Source organism: Microcaecilia unicolor, chromosome 11 (genome assembly GCF_901765095.1).
Source record: "Microcaecilia unicolor chromosome 11, aMicUni1.1, whole genome shotgun sequence".
Lineage (NCBI taxonomy): Eukaryota > Metazoa > Chordata > Amphibia > Gymnophiona > Siphonopidae > Microcaecilia > Microcaecilia unicolor.
This window is the reverse complement of record NC_044041.1, coordinates 57,649,187-57,672,563: the sequence shown is the minus strand read 5'-3', so window position 1 is coordinate 57,672,563 and position 23,377 is coordinate 57,649,187. Positions and strand designations below refer to the sequence as shown.

Genomic DNA, 23,377 nt, shown 5'->3' with positions numbered 1-23,377 from the left:
ACTCACGTTCCTTTTAATAGTGAATTGCAATAGTCAAACCTGTTTAACATTGTATCCCATCAGTAGTAAAATTCATACGCAATTTGAACCCCCCCCCCCCCCAATTTCCTCGTAAGATATGAATAGAAATCAAACAAAATAAAACATGGAAAAGAAAATAAGATGATACCTTTTTTATTGGACATAACTTAATACATTTCTTGATTAGCTTTCGAAGGTTGCCCTTCTTCGTAAGATATGAGATATGTGGTTTGAAGGAAAATTGTTCCTCCAAAATTATCCCCAATTTATAGAGCATCCTGCCATCTGGATTTGAGATGTTATTTCTGGAACTTTTTCCCCATTGAATACCATCACCTTTGTCTTTTCTAGATTCAGTTTCATTTTATAAACTTCTAACCAATCAGCAATTTTTGCAAGTATATCATTGAGAGAGCATGGATACCTTGTGTGTCTTTAAGATCAATGGTAGTTGTTATTTGGAAATCATCAGCATGAGCAGTACCGGTTAAGACGAGAGAGAAGCGGGGCCATAAAAAAAGTTAAAATAGAACAGGATCAGAAGAACCCTTCCGCAATACCATATATGTCCTATCTTGGAGGTAAGGAGAGAACCATTTTAATAATGTACCTACAATGCCGATTGATAATAGTCTAGAACGTAGTAGATCGTCATCTACTAAATCAAAAGCTGCAGTCATATCAAGTGGTAGTAGTATCCAGGTTCAAGAAATGGACTGATCAGAGTAGTAAATCCTAAAAGAGCTGTCTGTGCTGTGCGCTTTACGGAAGCCCAGTTGATTAGGATGAAGTGTATTTGTCTTAGTAAAATAATAATAATAATAATAATAATTTAATTAGTGAGTTACAACACGTTTCAGCTATTTTTGATTCAAAAGGCAAGTTTTCTACTGGAACGCTTTCTGACTGTCTTTAATTCTTGGACAGATAATTGCATTCTTCCAACAATCTGCAAACTCCCCAAGACGGAACATGTCGGAGCAGTCGTGTACCTAATAATCCTCAATATTTCATGTAATGATTCTAATGAAGGTGGATTAAATAATGAAAAAGTGCCGTTCAAAGATTTCTTAGTTTTAAAAATCGGTCATCAGATAACAAAGAGCCCATGATGGTGGAGGAAACTGATATTAATTGTGATGTTTGAAAGCAAGATTATAGTTTAATAATTTTGCTAGAAAAATGTTGTGCGAAAGAATCCTCTGTAAGAGAAGCGTTTTTAATCTGAGATTGTGGTGTTGTTAAAGATTTTAGGATCCTATGTATTTTTCCCAGCATGGAGTTGTTTGGGTTTTTTTTTTAATAATTTGGGTAGAGCAATAGTTTTGTTTCTTAGTCAGTAGTTCTTTCTTAAAAATAAAGCAGTCTTTAAATTTTTGCAAATGTAAGGTATTATGGGATCTACGCCGTTATTCCCATTGCCAAAGTTTACCCCATGTTCCGTAAAGAGGTGTGGTAGCCGTGTTAGTCCACTCTTAAAGGTTATCAATGGAAATCAAACAAAATAAAACATGGAAAAGAAAATAAGATGATACCTTTTTTATTGGACATAATTTAATACATTTCTTGATTAGCTTTCGAAGGTTGCCCTTCTTCGTGCCTATCTTCGTGCTTATTTCCGATCTGACGAAGAAGGGCAACCTTCGAAAGCTAATCAAGAAATGTATTAAGTTATGTCCAATAAAAAAGGTATCATCTTATTTTCTTTTCCATGTTTTACTTTGTTTGATCTCTATTGATAACCCCATGTTCTGGAATTCTCCCTCCTCTATGTCTTGGGATCGTTATTCTTACCCCATTCTCCCCTCTTCCCTCTCCATGTTCTAGATCCTCTCCTCCCCTCCCCCCTAAAGTTGGGAGCTCCCCCTTCCCCCTATATTCTGGTATCTGCCAGGTGTTGCTCCTGTTTTGCTACTCCTGATCTCCCTCACTTCCATCCCCTGCCATGTGTTGGCCACTCCACTCCCCTACGTGTTGGGGATCTTCTCCCTCTCCCCCTCCTCTATTATGCCCTGGGGTCTTCCTCTTCTCTCTCTCCCATTAGCTCTGGACTGTGTCTCGAGAACACCTCCTACTCCAGTGCTCGGGATCTGCCGGTCCTCCGCTTTCCTCCCCTCCCTTCTTGCAGGCTGTGTGCGCGCGCGCGCTTTAGCCGCCCCGCCAGCCGCGTTGCATTGTGGGTGACTAGCAGATCCAAGATGGCGGCCAGCAGGAGGCTGATGAAGGTAAATCCTCTTTCATTCGGCGGTGGCGGGGAGCGCGGGGCGGAGGTCGGGACTGAGTCCCGAGGATCCCTGGCTTGTTCCACCTCTTCTCTCTCATTGTATGCTCGGGCTCCGTCTGCCTGGGGTTGCGGCTTCCAACAGCAGCGCCGGCAACAGGAAGTGAGCGGCTGCCGGACCGAACCCTACCCCCTCCCTCCAGCCATCACCGCCGCGGAAAACCCCGGGCCACAGTCCCGCAAACCCATCCCTCCCCCCTCCGAATTAGAGATCCTGAGTAGGAACCTTTCTTCCGGGAGTTAAGGGCTGCATTGGAAGAGCATCCATTGCGGTGCTGTCCGCGTTGTATTACGCGCCGCCTTTTCCGCGAAAATCTCTAGTCACTTGTGAAAAGGAAGTAAGAAAAAAAAAAATCAGATGTTTCCCATCCAATTTCGCCCCTGGAAAGGCTCGGACTTCTTTTATAAAGAAGCCGAGGTGGTGACCGCAGATCATTTCAAGGCCTACTGTCTCGCCATTATCCTTCTATCGCTATGGCAGGTTCCGTCATCCACAGCTAAGAGTCATCTGTGGTTATTTGAGGCCAAGGGCTCTCAACCCAGTCCTCGGGACACACTGAGCAAGACTGCTTTTCATGCTATCCGCGAGGAATATGTATGAGACAGGTTTGCATGCAAATCTCTCATGCATATTTATTGTGAATAACTGAAAACCTGACTGGTTGGGGTTTGTTCAGAGCACTGGGTCGAGAACCACTATTCCAGGCGTTACCCCTCATTCCCCCCCCCCCCCCCATCCCCTTCGCCAGCGAAGAGTCCTCTTTATTTCTAGGCATTACCCCATATTCCCTCCTCTTAATGGCTCCTCTGTCCTTTCTTAAAAAAAAAATGTTCTGTTTACAAAATCTCCCTTGGGTGGCTGTTTTAGGTTATCTCTCCCTCCTCCATGCTCTGTTCAATCATGAGCTGCTGTTCCAGAAATTACTTTCCAATGAAAAATGTGATGCTTTCTTATTTTTGAAATCCTCCTTTTCTGTCTCATCTGGACTGTGTATATATGGTTGCTTTATTTAACAGTATGTATGATGTCAGAATGCAACTATGTGAGCCATAGTAACTGTAATCCATGGGGGTCTAAGGTGCTACCTGTGTCTGTTCCTGGATTCACAACTGTTTGACAATAATTGCAGGGCTTGAGAACCAGGTCTGGCCCTGTGTGACATATCTTAAGTTCATTTTGTTATGCTTGGCCTTCTCTCTCTTCAGCATTTATTTATCATTCATATTTGTCACTCTTCAGCATTTATTTATCATTCATATTTGTTACCTTTCTAATGAGTGCCCAAAGTGATGGAAAACCAATATACCATGCAAGACAAAAATTCTTAAAAATATGAGAATGGAAAGGGTATTGGATTTGATATACTGTCTTTTCTGTGGTATAACCAAAGCAGTTTACATTAATTATATGTAGGTACTTTCTCTGTCCCTAGTGGGCTCTTAATTTTTTTTTAACCTGGGGCAATGGAGGGATAAGGGCCTCTTTTATCAAGCCGTGCTAGCAGTTCCTGCATAGCAATGCCAACAAAGCCCATTCAAATGAATGGACTTTGTTGGCATTACCACACTGGGGACTGCTAGCACGGTTTGATAAGAGGCCCTATGTGTCTTACCAAGATTCACAAGAAGCTACAGTGGGAATCGAACCCAGTTCTTCGGGTTCTCAGCCGACTCCTACCACATAATATAAGAGAAGCATGCAAACGCAATAAAATACAACTTTAAAAAACTATAAGCTTTGCAGACAGGACTCCAGATGAGGTCTGAACAGGAAGGTCATCCCCTCTGATAGTTGTACATTCTCTATTCATTGTCATTTCTCTCATTCTTGGTACTGCCTTGTCAGTGGAATTACACTCATGAGGAAAGGCTAGGGAGGATAAGGCCCCCTCAGGTTAGAGAACAGACAGCTGAGGGGAGATATGATAGAAGTGGAACAGGTAAATGCAAATCAGTTGTTAAAAAAAACTACTTTGGGGCCCACCATGAAGTTATTAAGTAGTACATTTAAAACAAATCAGAGAGAACATTTTTTGACTCAACATTATAGTTAAGCTCTGGAATGTGTTGCCAGAGAATGGGGTGTAATAAGCAGTTAGCATAGCTGGGTTTAAAAGGTTTGGACAGTTACCTGGAGGTAATGTCTATAAACTGTTACTAAAGTAGACCTGGGAAAATTCATTGCTTATCCCCCGGGGTGGGGTAAGAGGCTCAGAATCTTGCTGTTTTGGGATACTTGTGAAACAGCATGCTAGATTAGATGCTGGACTTGGTTGGACTAAAGGTCCAAGTGTTATGTTTGGGAACCTGAAGATCATCAAATAGTGATTTGACTACACTTGATGTTTCATCTTTAACAAATGACATCATAGCAGATCCCCCCAATATATTTTTATGTTATAGCAAATAATCGGATGGCATTTCAATAATTTGTTGCCTAGTTATCACTTGGTGCAGCATTGTTATTGGAACGCATTTGGGTGCAGAGACATTTTAAATGTAACTTTATTTCCATTGTGGTCCCTAAATACGTCCATATCGCTATTTGAATTAAAAAGCATTTTATTATAATAACTTTGGGTTTTCCCTGTCCTGCTGGTCACTTATTGCACAGTGTTCGTGAGCAGTATGCCAAAAATAGTTAGGTTTAGTGCTGAAGATGCTCTAAAGTGCATTTTGGAGGAAAGCAAAGGTGACAGTTCTGTCACAGAATATGAACTCCATGTGTGTCAGAAGAATCTTCTAGGTAGTGATTCTGAAATGACAGTTGACTTAGACACTCGGTGAATTGTGTATTGTGAAGACCTGTGCTGTAGTTGGACAACTTGACAGTGGAGGCAACAGCACAGGTCTTCAGACACGTGGGTCTCTAGCTGTGGAATGCTGTCCCCCTTGGATGTTTGAGAGGAATCAAATCATCTACACTTCTGTAGAACATTTAAGAATGTACTTTTTACTGAAATTTATGGTTTGCTTTTGTGTATCTTGCATTTCATATTTTATATTGCTTTTATACTGTAATCTGCTACAGTGGTGGAAATAAGTATTTGATCCCTTGCTGATTTTGTAAGTTTGCCCACTGACAAAGACATGAGCAGCCCATAATTGAAGGATAGGTTATTGGTAACAGTGAGAGATAGCACATCACAAATTAAATCCGGAAAATCACATTGTGGAAAGTATATGAATTTATTTGCATTCTGCAGAGGGAAATAAGTATTTGATCCCCCACCAACCAGTAAGAGATCTGGCCCCTACAGACCAGGTAGATGCTCCAAATCAACTCGTTACCTGCATGACAGACAGCTGTCGGCAATGGTCACCTGTATGAAAGACACCTGTCCACAGACTCAGTGAATCAGTCAGACTCTAACCTCTACAAAATGGCCAAGAGCAAGGAGCTGTCTAAGGATGTCAGGGACAAGATCATACACCTGCACAAGGCTGGAATGGGCTACAAAACCATCAGTAAGACGCTGGGCGAGAAGGAGACAACTGTTGGTGCCATAGTAAGAAAATGGAAGAAGTACAAAATGACTGTCAATCGACAAAGATCTGGGCCTCCACGCAAAATCTCACCTCGTGGGGTATCCTTGATCATGAGGAAGGTTAGAAATCAGCCTACAACTACAAGGGGGGAACTTGTCAATGATCTCAAGGCAGCTGGGACCACTGTCACCACGAAAACCATTGGTAACACATTACGACATAATGGATTGCAATCCTGCAGTGCCCGCAAGGTCCCCCTGCTCCGGAAGGCACATGTGACGGCCCGTCTGAAGTTTGCCAGTGAACACCTGGATGATGCCGAGAGTGATTGGGAGAAGGTGCTGTGGTCAGATGAGACAAAAATTGAGCTCTTTGGCATGAACTCAACTCGCCGTGTTTGGAGGAAGAGAAATGCTGCCTATGACCCAAAGAACACCGTCCCCACTGTCAAGCATGGAGGTGGAAATGTTATGTTTTGGGGGTGTTTCTCTGCTAAGGGCACAGGACTACTTCACCGCATCAATGGGAGAATGGATGGGGCCATGTACCGTACAATTCTGAGTGACAACCTCCTTCCCTCCGCCAGGGCCTTAAAAATGGGTCGTGGCTGGGTCTTCCAGCACGACAATGACCCAAAACATACAGCCAAGGCAACAAAGGAGTGGCTCAGGAAGAAGCACTAGGGTCATGGAGTGGCCTAGCCAGTCACCAGACCTTAATCCCATTGAAAACTTATGGAGGGAGCTGAAGCTGCGAGTTGCCAAGCGACAGCCCAGAACTCTTAATGATTTAGAGATGATCTGCAAAGAGGAGTGGACCAAAATTCCTCCTGACATGTGTGCAAACCTCATCATCAACTACAGAAGACGTCTGACCGCTGTGCTTGCCAACAAGGGTTTTGCCACCAAGTATTAGGTCTTGTTTGCCAGAGGGATTAAATACTTATTTCCCTCTGCAGAATGCAAATAAATTCATATACTTTCCACAATGTGATTTTCCGGATTTAATTTGTGATGTGCTATCTCTCACTGTTACCAATAACCTACCCTTCAATTATGGGCTGCTCATGTCTTTGTCAGTGGGCAAACTTACAAAATCAGCAAGGGATCAAATACTTATTTCCACCCCTGTATGTTATTTATTAAAGATGAAACATCAAGTGTAGTCAAATCACTGTATAATGGTCTTCAGGTTCCCAAACATAAGACTTGGACCTTTAGTCCGACATCTAATCTAGCATGCTGTTTCACAAGTATCCCAAAACAGCAAGATTCTGAGCCTCTTACCCCACCCCGGGGGATAAGCAATGAATTTTCCCAGGTCTACCTTAATAACAGTTTATAGACATTACCTCCAGGTAACTGTCCAAACCTTTTAAACCCAGCTATGCTAACTGCTTATTACACCCCATTCTCTGGCAACACATTCCAGAGCTTAACTATAATGTTGAGTCAAAAAATGTTCTCTCTGATTTGTTTTAAATGTACTACTTAATAACTTCATGGTGGGCCCCATAGTAGTTTTTTTAACACACTTTTGTTCAAGCACTGAATGTGGTCACTTCTATATGTAAAACATGTTGATTGGAGGAGGAATAAAGAGTTCGCTGTGATTGGCACTGCACTGTTTAGCCAAATATTGTTGGAAACCTATATAATAATGCATAGTACTAAACAAATTATTTTAAACCTAATTCTAGCTTCCAGCAAAAGCCAGTGAAGCTGTTTAACAAAAGAGTTACATTATCATGTTTCTGCTTCGCAGTTTGTAAATATGGTCCCCCAGATTTGGTGCACATAACTATCTTGGTCAATCCCTCCCTTTGCACCCCTTCCCCCATAAAAAAATCAAAATATGTATGGCTCCCGTGGGAGTTTTTGTATAAAGCCCAAGAGCGTCTGTAGGGCTTTAATTGGTTTTAGTGGAATTACAGCTTGCTCTCCCATCCTTTATTCATTTAAGTTTCCATCTTGGGTTTCAAGTTGAAGAAAACATTTAGTAATTAGATGCTCGTGTAATAAATGGTAGCAGTTAGAGTTCTTTTTAACTAGGGATATCAATTCCTATGAAAGAAGATTGTTCTTTAGGAAAGAAAGCGAAAAGTGTTTGGTGTCTGTTTATTATAAAATGTCATTTGTAAGATTATTACAGACTGGTCTCCGGAAGAATGAGTAGTCTTAACAGTGAAAATCAGCAGTGATCATCCTTGCAACAAATAAACAAATTAAAGATAGTTGGTAGCTCCTACTTCAATTGGGGGGGGGGGGGGGCTTTTTCACTGCATGTGGCATGATTATCCTTTTAACATCTCTGTAAATTAAACATTGGAAGACAGTGGGCTCTCATTTTTTCATTTTGTTGATAAATAACACATATAATCGTGCCTCTTCTGGTGCATTTCCCCTGGTGTCACACTTTAAAGTATTATGTCTTGTTTTTAGAGCTCTGTATTTTCGTGCCTCAGTATATGTGGCTAGCTGTTTCAGTATATTCTACCCAGAATTCTCTGTTCATCTTACAGCTGAAGTTAGGTTATCCTCTTGGAGAAAAAGTTGTCAACTCTTAGTCCTTTAGAACATTGTTTTAATTTGATTTATTCTGAAAGAAAGTTGGGGGCTGTTTTTTTTTGTTTGTTTTGTTTTTATGTTTGTTTTTAAATTCAGCCATTCTTTTTTACAAAGAAGCTGAGTTGACTTGGGATTTTGCTTGTCATTGCTTTATTGATTTTCTTTGTGTTGTGATTGTACCTGTGTATTTATCTTTACTGTAACCTATTCTGAGTTGATTTGAATAAATAGGATCTATTAAATGTGAGTAAATAAAATTGTCAATTGGGCGGTATATCAAATCTTGGATAAACAACATAGATTAACTTCCTTCCTTTGTTTTGTAGTGCCACATTTGCATTTATTTTATCTTGCACATGGAAGAAATTGGCCAAATTTACCATCACTCATCTGGCTAAAAGTGTGCACCAGTGTCTATAGTGTACTACCTTTGTTCTCAGAGGAGTGACTAAGTCAGAATTGGAAAGCAATGCACATAGATGGGCTTTAAAAATGTGTGTCTCCTTTGTTTCTGTTAGCTGTTTAGAAAAGGAATATAACTATTTTCGAGAGGTAAATCTGTGCACACAAAAGCTATGGGTGCAAAAAATCTGCAGGACTTTGCACATGGGTAAGTGAGAATTTGAAGAAAGCTGGTGAGATCTTGATGTTCTTACTGGAACATGCATCCTGAGTCCAAATACCCTGAAACACTCTGTGGTGCCATTCTTTGGACAAAATTGGATTCTATACAGGTGACAAAGCCTTTTATTGGAGTAATAGAAGCGCGATGCCTAGATCCTCAGAGGTTAAGAAACATTGAGGGTAATATTCAGCCTGCAGTTTGTAAGCTACTTCCAGCTGCGGGCTCGCCTCACCCCGGATATTAAGTGACAGGGTATGCACAGCTCCCGGCATTGAATATCTGAGTACGTGTGCTGACCAAAAGTTAGCTGGCACAGGCTGATATTCAGACCTGTGCCCGGTTAACTCAGCCTTTTTTCTGTCCTAACTTTGTGCTTGCTTAGCCTGTTAGCAGACTGAATATCGACTCAACTGCCCAGTTAAACTTGTTTGATAATCAATCCCATTATGTAGAAAAATGGCGTTTGATTGTTGTGTTGGCTCAATTAAAGGTATCGGAACCTAGAAATCATGAGGTAACTTAGTAAATGATGGCAGATAAAGATGGTCCATGCAGTTTGCCCAACAAAGCGGTCAGAGCTATTCTGGCTAATCCATGCAGTTTACATTCCTTTATGCCCTGTTTAAAGTGCTTTGATTTCATTCCCTTGCTATATTGGGATCCTCTGTGTTTATTCCACATAGTTTTGAATTCCTTCACTGCTTTTGTCCCCATCATCAATGCTGGGAGGTACTCCAGGCATTCACCTTTCTCTGTGTGAAATCTTTTTTTTCTAAGTCTGCCACCCTGCAACCTCAGTACTCCGTCTTGCCAGTGACCTGTGCAGGGGCATTAACACCTCCTTTCTTCTGCTGGTTATATCCCTATCTGTGCAGCCTAGCATCCTGCTGGCTTTGGCCACAGCCTTGTCACAATGTTTCGCAACCTTGAGATCCTCAAACTTTATCAACCCTAGGTCCCCTTCCTAGTCTATGCACATCAGCCTCTCACCCCCTATTCACATACAGCTCCTTTTGGATTTATATTCCTCAAGTGCAGTTCTTCACATTAAATTTTAGCTGCCAAATAGACCATTGTTCTAATTTTTGTAGATCACTTCTCATGTTGTTCACTCCCTCTGGGGTTTCTGCTCCGAGAACACGCACTAAAACATAAGATGTGCCATGCTGAGTCAGACTGATGGTCCACTTAGCCCACAAGCCTGTCCCTAACAGCGTTTAGTCCAGGTCAGTTAGCAGCAGATCCCAATAGAGAGATCCATTACCTGTTGGTTGTTCCTAGATGCAGGAGGCGGGGAGTCTCCACACCTTCCTGTCTTAAGTCCCCCCTTTTCTTTTTTCTTTTTTTTTAAACACAGGTATACTGTAAATTGTGACCACATCTCCTGGCAACAAATTCTGTAGTTTAATAATGCATTGAAGGAAAACAAGATTTAAAACAAAGTTTAAGAAAGCAGTCAATTATCTTCATTTAACTATTAAGATTTATTTACTGACTTTTTGAAGAAACTAACCCACAGTGGTGTAGGTCAAGTGTAACTGGACATAGGCAACACAGTTATAGAGATAATGTGTGATCTTAATAAAATTCTCAGATGTCAGCCTAGTAGACAGATCACCAAGGTAAACCAGAAATAGGAAACTAAATCAGAGTGATAATAAATTAGTACAGCATCAGCCTGTAAAACATTTTAAAAAGTCAAGAAACAATATTAACACAACGTGGCTAGAAGGATGCTAGGCTGCATAGAGAGGGGTATAACTAGCAGAAGAAAGGAGGTGTTGATGCCCCTCTACAAGTCGTTGGTGAGGCTCCACTTGGAGTATTGGGTTCAGTTTTGGAGGCCGTATCTGGCTAAAGATGTAAAAAGACTGGAAGCGGTGCAAAGAAAAGCTACGAAAATCATTTGGGATTTGCGTTGCAAACCGTATGAGGAGAGACTTGCCGACCTGAACATGTATACCTTGGAGGAAAGGAGAAACAGGGGTGACATGGTACAGATGTTCAAATATTTGAAAGGTATTAATCCGCATACGAACCTTTTCCGGAGACGGGAAGGTGGTAGAACTAGAGGACATGAATTGAGGTTGAAGGGGGCAGACTCAGGAGTAATGTCAAGAAGTATTTTTTCACGGAGAGGGTGGTGGATACATGGAATACCCTCCCGCGGGAGGTGGTGGAGATAAAAACGGTAATGGAATTCAAACATGTGGGATAAACACAAAGGAATCCTGTTTAGAAGAAATGGATCTATGGAATCTTAGCGGACTTTGGGTGGCGATGCCGGTATTTGGAGGATGAAACCAGTGCAGGGCGGACTTCTACGGTCTGTGTCCTGAGAAAGGCAGGGACAAATCAAACTTGGATATACATATAAAGTATTACATACCATGTAAAATGAGTTTATCTTGTTGGGCAGACTGGATGGACCATTCAGGTCTTTATCTGCCGTCATTTAGTATGTTACTATGAAAGCATCTTATTAGGAAAGAGGACAGGCAAAGGACAAGATAGGGTATAACAAAGGAGTTGGGCTAGATAAAACAGGATAGTCCTAGTACTGTTTGGAAAGTTAAATAACTGTTACCCCATTCGGGATTTTGTAGATCTGTTATCTCCCTTGTCTTCTTCAAATTCAAGAGGTCATTCATTACCTGTCTCATTTGCTTACTTGTCTCTTCACTGTACTTTTTCTAGTTCCGCTATGTCGTATTGAGATGAAGCAACCAGAATTGCATGTCTCATGTTGCAACTACAACTTGAGGCTATGATTATTTTCTCTTTTAGTCTCACTTCCTTTTCAAATCTTGCATTCTGTTTGTTTATTTTTTGGTTTGTTTTCTTTTCTTGACCTCTACTTCAGTGAGGGTTTTAATGTATTGAACACAGTGACTCCAATGTCCTTCTTCTGCATAGTAATCCCTAACAGGGAACCCAGCATACTGTGTTGTGTACCTTCCCTGTATGCATCTCTTTGCAGTGGTCCATATTAAATTGTATCTACCACTGAGATGCCCAGTTCTCAAGTCTCACAAGGTTCCCCTGCACTGGTCGCTCAGCTTGCGTTTTACCACTTTGAATAATTTTATATAATTGTAGATTTGATCACCTCACTCATTGCCCAGTTTTACAGTTCATTTATGAATACATTAAAAAAAAAAACACTGGGCCCAGAAGAGATCACTGGAGAACTCAACTATTTTACCTTTCTCGACTGGGAAAACTGACCATTCAGTCCTTCTATTTCCAGCTTTTAACCAGTAACCACATTGCCTCCTATTACATGACTTTTTAAATCCCTTAAAAGTCTCTCATGAGGGACTGTCAGTCCACAGAGAATGTGGATCTGACAACTTTTAGTGCAAATATCACAAGATTAAGTAATGTCCTACATTGGATGTGATGATTTGCAAAACGCTGGGCATGTACAGATACTTTTCATGGTATCACATTAGGAATTATCTGCCATTTGCTATGTTACTAAATTAGACCACAATGTCCATCCAGTTTGCCTAGCAGTGATTTGTCCATTTTGGGTACAAATTCCCATATGACAGTGGTTCCCAAACTTGTCCTGTGTGTGTGGAGGGGGACTCCTAGCCATTCAGATTTTCAGGATATCTGATTGAATATTTATGATGTAGATTTGCATGTACTGCCTCTATTGCATGCAGATTCTCATTCATATTCAGAGAAAAGCATTAGTATATATCTATGCTATTTGAATGTTCTGTTGTTTTGCTTATTAGATGTTTCATTAGTATTATGCTGACATTGTATTATATCTGGTATTTGAATATTCTTCCATGTTGTCTATTATGGTATTGTTTGTATTATACTGACCTCATATTTTCAAGTTTACCGCGTTTATTGTATTTATATTTGGTCATTTTTCTACCATTAATAAAATTTAAACTGGACCTGCTGTACATGGCCTTGGGTGAGCCTGTTCATAAAGGCAGTTAATAAATCCCAATAAATAAAAATTGTATTAATTAAAAATAAAATAAATTATTCATTGTGGACATTTTGAAAACCCAACTGGTTGGGTATGCCCCAAGGTCTGGGTTGAGAAGTACTACAGTACCAAATCGTTGTTCTCCCATATCTAATCTTTCAAAGTAGTCCACTTTCTTTTAAAGTTGTATCTGCCACTCTGTGTGGGTTATCCCAGTGTTTCATTCTCATCTTCTGTGCTTATCCAAAGCCTTTTTTATTTTTACTTCTGCTACCATTTTTCTACCACCACTTCTGGGATGGAATTCCAGGCATTCCCAGCCCTATCCCTGAAAACAAAAAATATTTTCTGACATTTCTGAATTCGTCCTCATAGAACTTCGTATTGTGACTTCTGATTTCACAGCACCTTTTCCATTGAGCATTATTTATCTTTTAGGTATTTAAACGTATATCATTTCTTCCCTATCTCTTCTCTTTTTTGTGGTTTACATATTTAGCTCTGTGAGTCTCATAAGCTTTCTCATGCAGTTCCCACACCACTTAGGCTAGAGGTAGTCCAGAGAAAGGTAACCATTCTTTAGAGATACGGCCTCCAGAACTGAACCTAGTCTCACCAATGATCTCTACAGAGACGAGAACACTTACCTTTTTGGGCTGGATCTGTCTCGCCCTATTCATCCTAGTATCCCTCTTGCTGTACCTTCCCACCACCTTGTCACATTGTTTCTCTGTCTTGAGATCATCACACACTGTCACCCTGAGGTGTCCAGCCTGCTTGCTACACATAATTTCTTCACCCTCTATCATGTGCTGTTCCTTTACATTCCTGCACTTTTTGCATTGGCTTTTCAGTTGCTAGATACCTGACCATTCCTCAGACTTTTTGATCACTTCCCATTGTGTCTACTTTCAGCAGTCCCTACTTTATTGCAGATCTTAGTATCGGTGGAAGAGTAGCCTAATGGTTAGGGCAGTGGGCTGAGATCCTGGTGAATCAGGTTCAATTCCCACTGCAGCTCCTTATGATCCTGGGCAATTCACTTAACCCTCCATTGCCCCAGATACAAAACTTAGATTGTGAGCCCACTAGGGACAGAGTACCTGCATATAATGAATACAGTACTGTGTAGGTCTAGTATGCTATAGTAGTAATCTGAAAAAACACAAGCTATTCCTATTAACGCCTCTCAGGACCAGGACTGTTGCCCATTTACCACCATCCACTGTCATTTATGACTCAGCCAGTTTCTAATCCACCTCCACCTTGGCACCCATTCACAAAGTCTCCTATGTGGGAAAATATCAGAAGCTTTGCTGAAATCCAAATAAACCACATCCACCATACATCGTTACTCTAATTCTCCAGTCACCCAGTCAGTTATGCTATTAGACACAATCTGCATCTGATAAAAGCATGATACCTAGAATCCTACAACACACTTGATACTACATACTGTACCATCCTTTCCTTGAATACAGTCTTCATTCATTTTCCCACCACTGCGGTAAGACTAATTGACCTGCAGTTTCCAATGTCCTCTTTGTTACCACTTTTATGGACTCTGCTCCAGACTGTTGATCAGGCTTTCAGCGGACCCTCCAGAATCTTCCTTAGCTCTGTTGGGATTTCAGGATGCATCCCATCCTCATCCATAGCTTTGTTCACTTTCACTTTGTTTTGCCAGTCCACACAAGCACATTCTTCTAATGGTGGTGTAAATACCCCATTTCCCCGTCTAATGATTTCTTCATTATTTGTTTAGCATTTCTTCCTCATTTCTCATCCATTGCACCTTGTTACCTTTCAGTCTTACAATTCTTTGTCCAGTTTTCCTGCTTTTCTCTGATATATAAAAAGTCTTGTCAACTCACTTTGGGCTCCTTTTACAAAGAGGCGCTACCAGTTAGCGGCGTGCTGAATGCGAAGAAGCCCGTTCAATTCCCATGGGCTTCTTTGCATTCAGTGCATGCTAATTGGTACAGCGCTTTGTAAAAAGAGCCCTTTATCTTTTCTTATGTTTCCACTTTTGCCATACTGATTTATTTCCTTGTCTGTTTCCCCCCTCCCCCCAGATATGACTCTCTCTGTTCCTCTCTATGAGATCCTTTGTACTTTTCCAATTTTATTTTTTCTACATGTTTTTGTGGAGCCCTCTTTCTTTTCCTCTCTTCTTACAGAAACCTTTTGCCATATTTATGACTCCTTTTGGATTTCTCTACTGTTCTTCCACTTCATCTACCTCCTCCCATTTGCTTGAGTTTCCTTAAGCTGCTACCCCTATTTGCCAATCAGCATTTGTGAAATTCAAGACTATTTTGTGCCATCCATCTCCACCTTGGCTGTTACACCAGACTGTATTGCTTGATAATTACTAGTGCTCAGGTGGGATCCTACCCAGGCATTAGAGAGGCTTTCTCCACTGATGAATCATTGCTCCTCTTGTGGGTTCCATCATAATTTATTTGCCTGTGCAGAGCCCATGGAAGGGTGTCCAGAATCTCTACCTGTCACTGATTCTGACAGTGGGATTCTTAATTCACATTTGGCAGGTTAAAGTTTCCTACCAGCTTATACAGTTCCACCTTTTGTATGTTCCTGATATGATATCCATCAGTTTTCTCTGAGTTGGAGATCTGTAGACCACACCAGTGAAGATGGATGTGCCAGTTTTATTTTGGTCCAGTTGGTACATTCAGACACTCATCTTCATGGTCTAAAGTTAGATTACTTTTCTGTTCTCATCTTGTCCTCTATCTGTAGTACTGCACTGAAAGCCCAGGAAAACACATGCGATTCTTTAAAGACTTTCTGGGTTGCCCTTTGGCACAACCACTTCAGTTCAAAGTTCTTTTTCCAGTTTCCATTCTGTTGTCTTAGAACTGTAATAGCATTTACAGACATCTGTTAGTAGCCCCTCTGTATTAAAAAAATTCTATATAGTCTTCCCATTCTAGCCAGTTGATCAACGTGGTATTCAGCAAAACACAAATAATTATCATTACTGTAGCCATTGGTTTTACCTCCAAAAAAGGAGCACTTCAAGTTTCTAAGACACTCTGAGGGAAGTTCTGATTGACTGCTAGCAAATGGAACACTGGTTCTTTGTATCTTGAGTTGGTGCTGAGGGTTACAGCCTGTCTGAGCACCGTTTGTATTATAAAAGTATATGCTCAGTATTTTACAAATGGAATAATCCTGTCTCTTTGATGTAGCACTTGTCACTATTTACTATACTAATTAGAATGTATTTATATTGTGTTCTTCCTTAATCGAGGCGGGTTCTGTAAATGTTCACAGGTCTGTACTTGTACACTGCAGGATATATATCAAAGGAGAGAAGTTATAAAGGTGTTCTGATCCAGCTGCACCTAGGTAAGAGAATCATAGGCAGGCAGTCTGATTCCTGCTCCTTAATCTCTGCTGGCTGTCTCTCTGTCAGGCTATAATCTATTTAGGAAGGATACAGATGGCCATAAAGGTGGAGGAGTAGCTCTATATGTGAGATATTGCAGCGACTAAAATGCCAGAGGCCTGGGAAAAGGAAGAAGCGATATGGATTTCCTTTAAAAGAGAAGGTGGAACCTCTGTCCCTATGGACGTTGTCTACAGACCTCCAACACAGTCGGAGGAACTAGATAAAGATCTGATTACAGATATCCAAAAGTTGGGAAGGAAAGAGAGGTGCTGTTGCTAGGAGATTTCAACCTGCCATTTTATTTATTTATTTATTTTTTATTTATTTACGTCAATTTATATACCGTATCTTATTGCTTATTTGTGGATTGGAAAGTTCCATCTTCAGAATTAGAGAGATTGTAGATGCCTTTCAAAGTGCTCTGCTCAGACAAATGTTGACAGAACCCATGAGGGAAGGAGCAACACTGGATCTAGTGCTCAGAAATGGGGAAAGTGTGTCTAACGTCTGAGTGGGTGCCTACCTGGGCAGCAGTGATCATCAACACTTTGGTTTGCTATAACAGCGAAACTGGAAGGCAGCCATTCAGAACAAAGTCCTGGATTTCAAACATGCTGACTTTAGTAAAATGGGGGATTACCTGAAGAAAGAACTGATGGGCTGGGAGGATATAGAAGAAGTGGAGAGGCAGTGGTCCCGGCTGAAAGGAGTATAGATATGGCTACTAACCTTTATGTAAGAAGAGTTAATAAAAGCAAGAGAAAAAGGAAACTGATCTGGTTCTCCAAGCAAGTAGCTGAGAAAATAAAGGCTAAAGATTTAGTGCTCATGAAATACAGGAAAACTGAAGAAGAGGAACACAGAGAGGAATCCTGGATGAAACTGAAAGAAGCCAGGAAAGATAAATGGGTAGAAGTGCAAGGAGGGCGACAATTTCTTTCAGGTATATTAGTGAAAGGAGGAAGGCAAAAAATGGAATTGTGAGACTGAAAGATGCTGTGAACTGCTATGTGGATAATGATGAAAAAGCAAACATTCTAAACAAATGCTTCTGCTCTGTGTTCATGGAAGAAAATCCTGGAGAAGGGCCACGATTGACGCAAAAGTACTTATAAGAATGGAGCGGATATAGCACAGTTCACAGAAGAAAGTGTTTGTGAACAACTTGAAAATTTGAAGGTAGATAAAGCCATGAGACCGGACGGGATCTATCTCATGATATTGTGGGAGCTCTGAGAGGTTCTGGCCGGCCCTCTTAAAGATTTGTTTAATAAAGCTCTTCTCCGTGGGGTAGGAGAAGAGCGGATGTGGTCCCTCTTCACAAAAGTGGTGACAGAGAAGAAGCTGGAAACTACAAGCCGGTGATGCACTTAGGGAGTAAAAATTTGCGGTGAGAGGCTGGTTTGCACAGACAGGGAGGGGAATCTTGGGATGATAGTATCTGAGGATCTGAATGCAATTAAACAGCGTGACAAGGCAGAGGCCATAGCCAGAAGGATGCTAAACTGTATAGAGAAAGATGTAACCAGCAGAAGAAAGGAGGTGAGGCCCCACCTGGAGTACTGTTTTGGAGACTGTATCTTGTTAAAGATGTAAGAAGACTTGAAGCAGTACAGAGAAAGGTGACAAAAATGATATGGGGCTTGTGCCAAAAGATGTATGAGAAGAGACTGGAAGGCCTGAATATGTATACCCTAAAGGAGAGGAGGGACAGGGGACATATGATACAGACATTTAAAATACTTGAAAGGTATTAATATAAAACCAAATATTTTCCAGAGAAGGGATAATGGTAAAACTAGAGGACATGAATTGAGGTTGTGGGGTGGTACAATTATTTTTCATAGGGAGGGTAGTTGATTCCTGGAATGCCCTCTCGAGGGAGGTGGTGGAGAAACAAAATCTGTGGTGGAATTCAAAAAGGTGTGGGATGAACACAGAGGATCTCTAATTAGAAAATGAATGATATAAAAAACAAAACTTAAAGGGTCGCATGTATGCTGCATGTGAAGTGGTGCTTAGATGGCAACTCTGGCTGTATCAGCTAAGGCTGGTGCTGGCTGACTTGTATGGTTTGAGTCTCACATATAGCAATCTGGTTGTAGGATGGGCTGGAGAGAGCTTCAACAGAAACTCCAGTAATTTGGAATGTGAGGACAGTACCAGGCAGACTTTATGGTCTGTGTCCCACAAATGACAAGACAAATTTGAATAGTCTGGAGTGGGCTTTGACGGCAACTCCAGTAGTTAGAAGTCTGCCCAGCTTTGTCCTTATGCTCCATGTCCCTGAAACACCAAAAAAAAAAAAAAAAGACTATGATCAAGTATACTATCGGGCTCATTTTCGAAAGAGAAGGACTCCCATCTTTCGACACAAATCGGAAGATGGACGTCCTTCTCACAGGGTTGTCCAAATCGGTATAATTGAAAGCCGATTTTGGACGTCCCCAACTGCTTTCCGTTGCAGGGACAGCCAAGTTCAAGGGGCCGTATCAGAGGCATAGTGAAGGTGGGACTTGGGCGTGCCTAACAGCAGGACGTCCTCGACGCATAATAGAAAAAAAAAAAAGGACGTCCCTGACGAGCACTTGGACAACTTTACCTGGTCGTGTTTTTCTCACGACCAAGGCACAAAAAGGTGCCCGAAATGACCAGATGACCACCGGAGGGAATCGGGGATGACCTCCCCTTACTCCCCCAGTGGTCACTAACCCCCTCCCACACTCAAATATCTTTCAAAATATTGTTGTTAGCCTCAGATGTCATACTCAGGTCCATGACAGCAGTATTCAGGTCCCTGGAGCAGTTTTAGTGGGTGCAGTGCACTTCAGGCAGGCGGACCCAGGGTCATCCCCCCCCCCCCCACCTGTTACGTTTGTGGAGGAAACAGCAAGCCCTCCAAAATCCACCAGAAATCCACTGTACCACATCTAGGTGCCCCCCTTCACCTGTAAGGGCAATGGTAGTGGTGTACGGTAGTGGGTTTTGGGGGGGGGGGGCTCAGCACACAAGGTAAGGGAGCTATGTACCTGGGAGCAATTTCTGAAGTCTACTGCAGTGCCCCCTAGGGTGCCCGGTTGGTGTCCTGGAATGTCAGGGGGACCAATGCACTAGGGCTTGCATTTGGTCATTTCTGAGATGGACGTCCTTGGTTTCCATTATTGCTGAAAATCAGAAACTACCAAGTCTAAGGACAACCAAAATTTCAAGATTTGGATGTCCCTGACCGCTGACCGTATTATCGAAATGAAAGATGGACGTCCATCTTTTTCAATAATACGTGTTTCCCTGCCCCTGCATCGGGACGTTTTGCGAGGATGTCCACATCAAAACTTGGATGTCCCTTTCGATTATGCCCTTCTATATCACATTCATTGTTGGTTTACATGAAATCTTTTTATTGGGTTGCAAATAAACATTCAAAGTACAAGAAAATAGCTTATTTTAACTAGCTAAATGGTGATATGGCTCAGTGTTCTCCCACCCACCACTGCCTATACCCCCCTCATATATCTGTAAACAGAGATATGTACTAGTCAGATCGAACCAACTGACATAGACATCATAAATTGAGTCATATCTTTCCAATTATCTGATGAATAAGTGAGGAACTTGTACTCTTATGTTCATTGTTGATTTAATCTTGCACCAAAAGGAGCGAAAGGGAAATGGGATTTGATATACCGCCTTTCTGAGGTTTTTGCAACGACATTCAAAGCGGTTTACATATATTCAGGTACTTATTTTGTACCAGGGGCAATGGAGGATTAAGTGACTTGCCCAGAGTCACAAGGAGCTGCAGTGGGAATTGAACTCAGTTCCCCAGGATCAAAGTCCCCCAGGATCAAAGTCCACTGTACTAACCACTCAGGGGTGCTCAGGGAGGACAAGCCATAGCAAAGAAACTGAATGAATTATTTGCTTCTGTCTTTACGGAAGAAAATGCAAGCGATGTGCCTGTACCGGAAATGGTTTTCAAGGGCGATGATGTGGAGGAATCGAAAGAAATCTTGGTGAACCTGGAAGATGTACTGAGCCAAATTGACAAATTAAAGAGTTGTAAATCACCTGGACTGGATGGCATATATATAAGGGTACTTAACTCAAGTATGAAATTGCTGATCTGCTGTTAATAATATGTAACCTGTCATTAAAATTGTCCATAGTACCTGAAGATTGGAGGGTGGCCAATGTTCTAGGGGTGATACGGGAAATTACAGACTGGAAAGCCTGACGTCTGCCGGGTAAAATAGTGGAAACTAAGAATAAAATTACAGAACATATAGACAAACCTGGTTTAATGGGACAGAGTCAGCATGGGTTCAGCCAAGGGAAGTTTTGCCTCACCAATTTGCTTCATTTCTTTGAAGGCATAAATAAACATGGATAAAGGTGAGTCGGTTGATACAGTGTATCTAGATTTTAGGAAAACTTCTGATAAATTTCCTCATGAGAGACTTCTGAGAAAATTAGAGTCATGGGATAGGCAAGGTTCTGGTATGGATTAGGAATTGGTTATTGGACAGACAACAGGAGGGTAGGGTTAAATGGTCATTTCTCTCAATGGAGGAAGATGAACAGTGGAGTGCCAGAGTGATTGGTACTGGGACCGGTGCTATTTAATATATTTATATCAAAATCTGGACGATGAGTGAGATGATCAAATTTGCAGATGATACAAAACTATTCAAGGTTGTTAAAACACGTGCAGACTGTGAAATATTGCAGGAAATTGAAAGACTGGCATCCAAATGGCAGGTGAAATTTAATGTGGACATATGTGAGGTGATGCACATTGGAAAGAATAATCCAAATCTTAGTTACCTGATTCTAGGGTCCTCCTTGGGGGGGGGGGGGGGGGGGGGGGGTCAGCACTCAAGAAGGAACTTCAGAAGGAACCGTCTGAAAATAACAAGAAGCAGCATAAGGAGTGTCAAAGCAAATGCAAGGCGCAGATAAAGAAGGCCAAGAGGGATTACGAAAAAAAGATAGCATTAGAGGCAAAAAAAACATAGTAAAAAATTTTTTCGGTATATTTAAAGCAGGAAGCCGGCAAAAGAATCGGTTGGGCCGCTGGATGGCCGAGGGGTAAAAGGGGCGATCAAGAAAGACAAAGACGTAGCGGAGAGACTGAATGAATTCTTTGCTTCGGTGTTCACCGAGGAAGATATGGGTGGGATACCGGTGTCGGAAATGGTATTTCAAGCGGACGAGTCGGAGAAACTTACTGACTTCACAGTAAACCTGGAGGACGTAATGGGGCAGTTCAGCAAACTGAAAAGTAGCAAATCTCCTGGACCGGATGGTATTCATCCTAGAGTACTGATAGAACTGAGAAATGAGCTTGCGGAGCTACTGCTAGTGATATGCAACTTATCCTTAAAATCGAGCGTGGTACTGGAAGTCTTGCCTGACCAATTTACTTCAATTCTTTGAAGGAGTAAACAAACATGTGGACAAAGGGGAACCGGTTGATATTGTGTATCTGGATTTTCAAAAGGCGTTTGACAAGGTACCTCATGAAAGGCTACAGAGGAAATTGGAGGGTCATGGGATAGGAGGAAATGTCCTATTGTGGATTAAAAACTGGTTGAAGGATAGGAAACAGAGAGTGGGGTTAAATGGGCAGTATTCACAATGGAGAAGGGTAGTTAGTGGAGTTCCTCAGGGGTCTGTGCTAGGACCGCTGCTTTTTAATATATTTATAAATGATTTAGAGATGGGAGTAACTAGCGAGGTAATTAAATTTGCTGATGACACAAAGTTATTCAAAGTTGTTAAATCGCGACAGGATTGTGAAAAATTACAAGAGGACCTTACGAGACTGGGAGACTGGGTGGCTAAATGGCAGATGACGTTTAATGTGAGCAAGTGCAAGGTGATGCATGTGGGAAAAAAGAACCCGAATTATAGCTACATCATGCAAGGTTCCACGTTAGGAGTTACGGACCAAGAAAGAGATCTGGGTGTCGTCGTTGATAATACACTGAAACCTTCTGCTCAGTGTGCTGCTGCGGCTAGGAAAGCGAATAGAATGTTGGGTATTATTAGGAAAGGTAGGGAAAACAGGTGTGAGGATGTTATAATGCCGTTGTATCGCTCCATGGTGCGACCGCACCTTGAGTATTGTGTTCAATTCTGGTCGCCGCATCTCAAGAAAGATATAGTAGAATTGGAAAAGGTGCAGCGAAGGGCGACTAAAATGATAACGGGGATGGGACGACTTCCCTATGAAGAAAGATTAAGGAGGCTAGGGCTATTCAGCTTGGAGAAGAGACGGCTGAGGGGAGACATGATAGAGGTATATAAAATAATGAGTGGAGTGGAACAGGTGGATGTGAAGCGTCTGTTCACGCTTTCCAAAAATACTAGGACTAGGGGGCATGCGATGAAACTACAGTGTAGTAACTTTAAAACAAATCGGAGAAAATGTTTCTTCACCCAACATATAATTAAACTCTGGAATTCGTTGCCGGAGAAAGTGGTGAAGGCGGTTAGCTTAGCAGAGTTTAAAAAGGGGTTGGACGGTTTCCTAAAGGACAAGTCCATAAAGCCGCTACTAAATGGACTTGGGAAAAATCCACAATTCCAGGAATAACATGTATAGAATGTTTGTAAGTTTGGGAAGCTTGCCAGGTGCCCTTGGCCTTTATTGGCTGCTGTCGTGGACAGGATGCTGGGCTCGATGGACCCTTGGTCTTTTCCCAGTGTGGCAGTACTTATGTACTTATGTAGATAGTACGCTGAAATCTTCTGCTCAGTGTGCGGCGGCAGCCAAAATAGCAAACCGGATGCTATGAATTATTAGGGAAGGGATGGTGAATAAGACAGAAAATACTATAATGCCTCTGTATTGCATTCAGTTCTGGGCGCCGTATCTCAAAAAAGATATAGCGAAATTAGAAAAGGTTCAAAGACCAAAATGATGATAAAGGGGATGGAACTCCTCTTGTCTGAGGAAAGGCTAAAGAGGTTAGTGCTGTTCAGCTTGGAAAACAGATGGATGAGGGGAGATATG

The 23,377-nt window shown here is 41.6% G+C and overlaps 1 protein-coding gene across 1 annotated transcript in view; it reads left to right on the top strand.

Annotated features, from left to right (window-relative positions):
* The first annotated feature begins 2,185 nt into the window (after nucleotides 1-2,185).
* Nucleotides 2,186-23,377, top strand: part of UBE2L3 (ubiquitin conjugating enzyme E2 L3) — a 46,452-nt gene continuing 25,260 nt past the window's right edge. Inside the window, exon 1 of the mRNA XM_030217916.1 lies at nucleotides 2,186-2,246. Within this exon, the coding sequence (XP_030073776.1) occupies nucleotides 2,220-2,246 (27 nt within the window). The 5' untranslated portion in view covers nucleotides 2,186-2,219. The remainder of the gene's footprint in view (nucleotides 2,247-23,377) is intronic.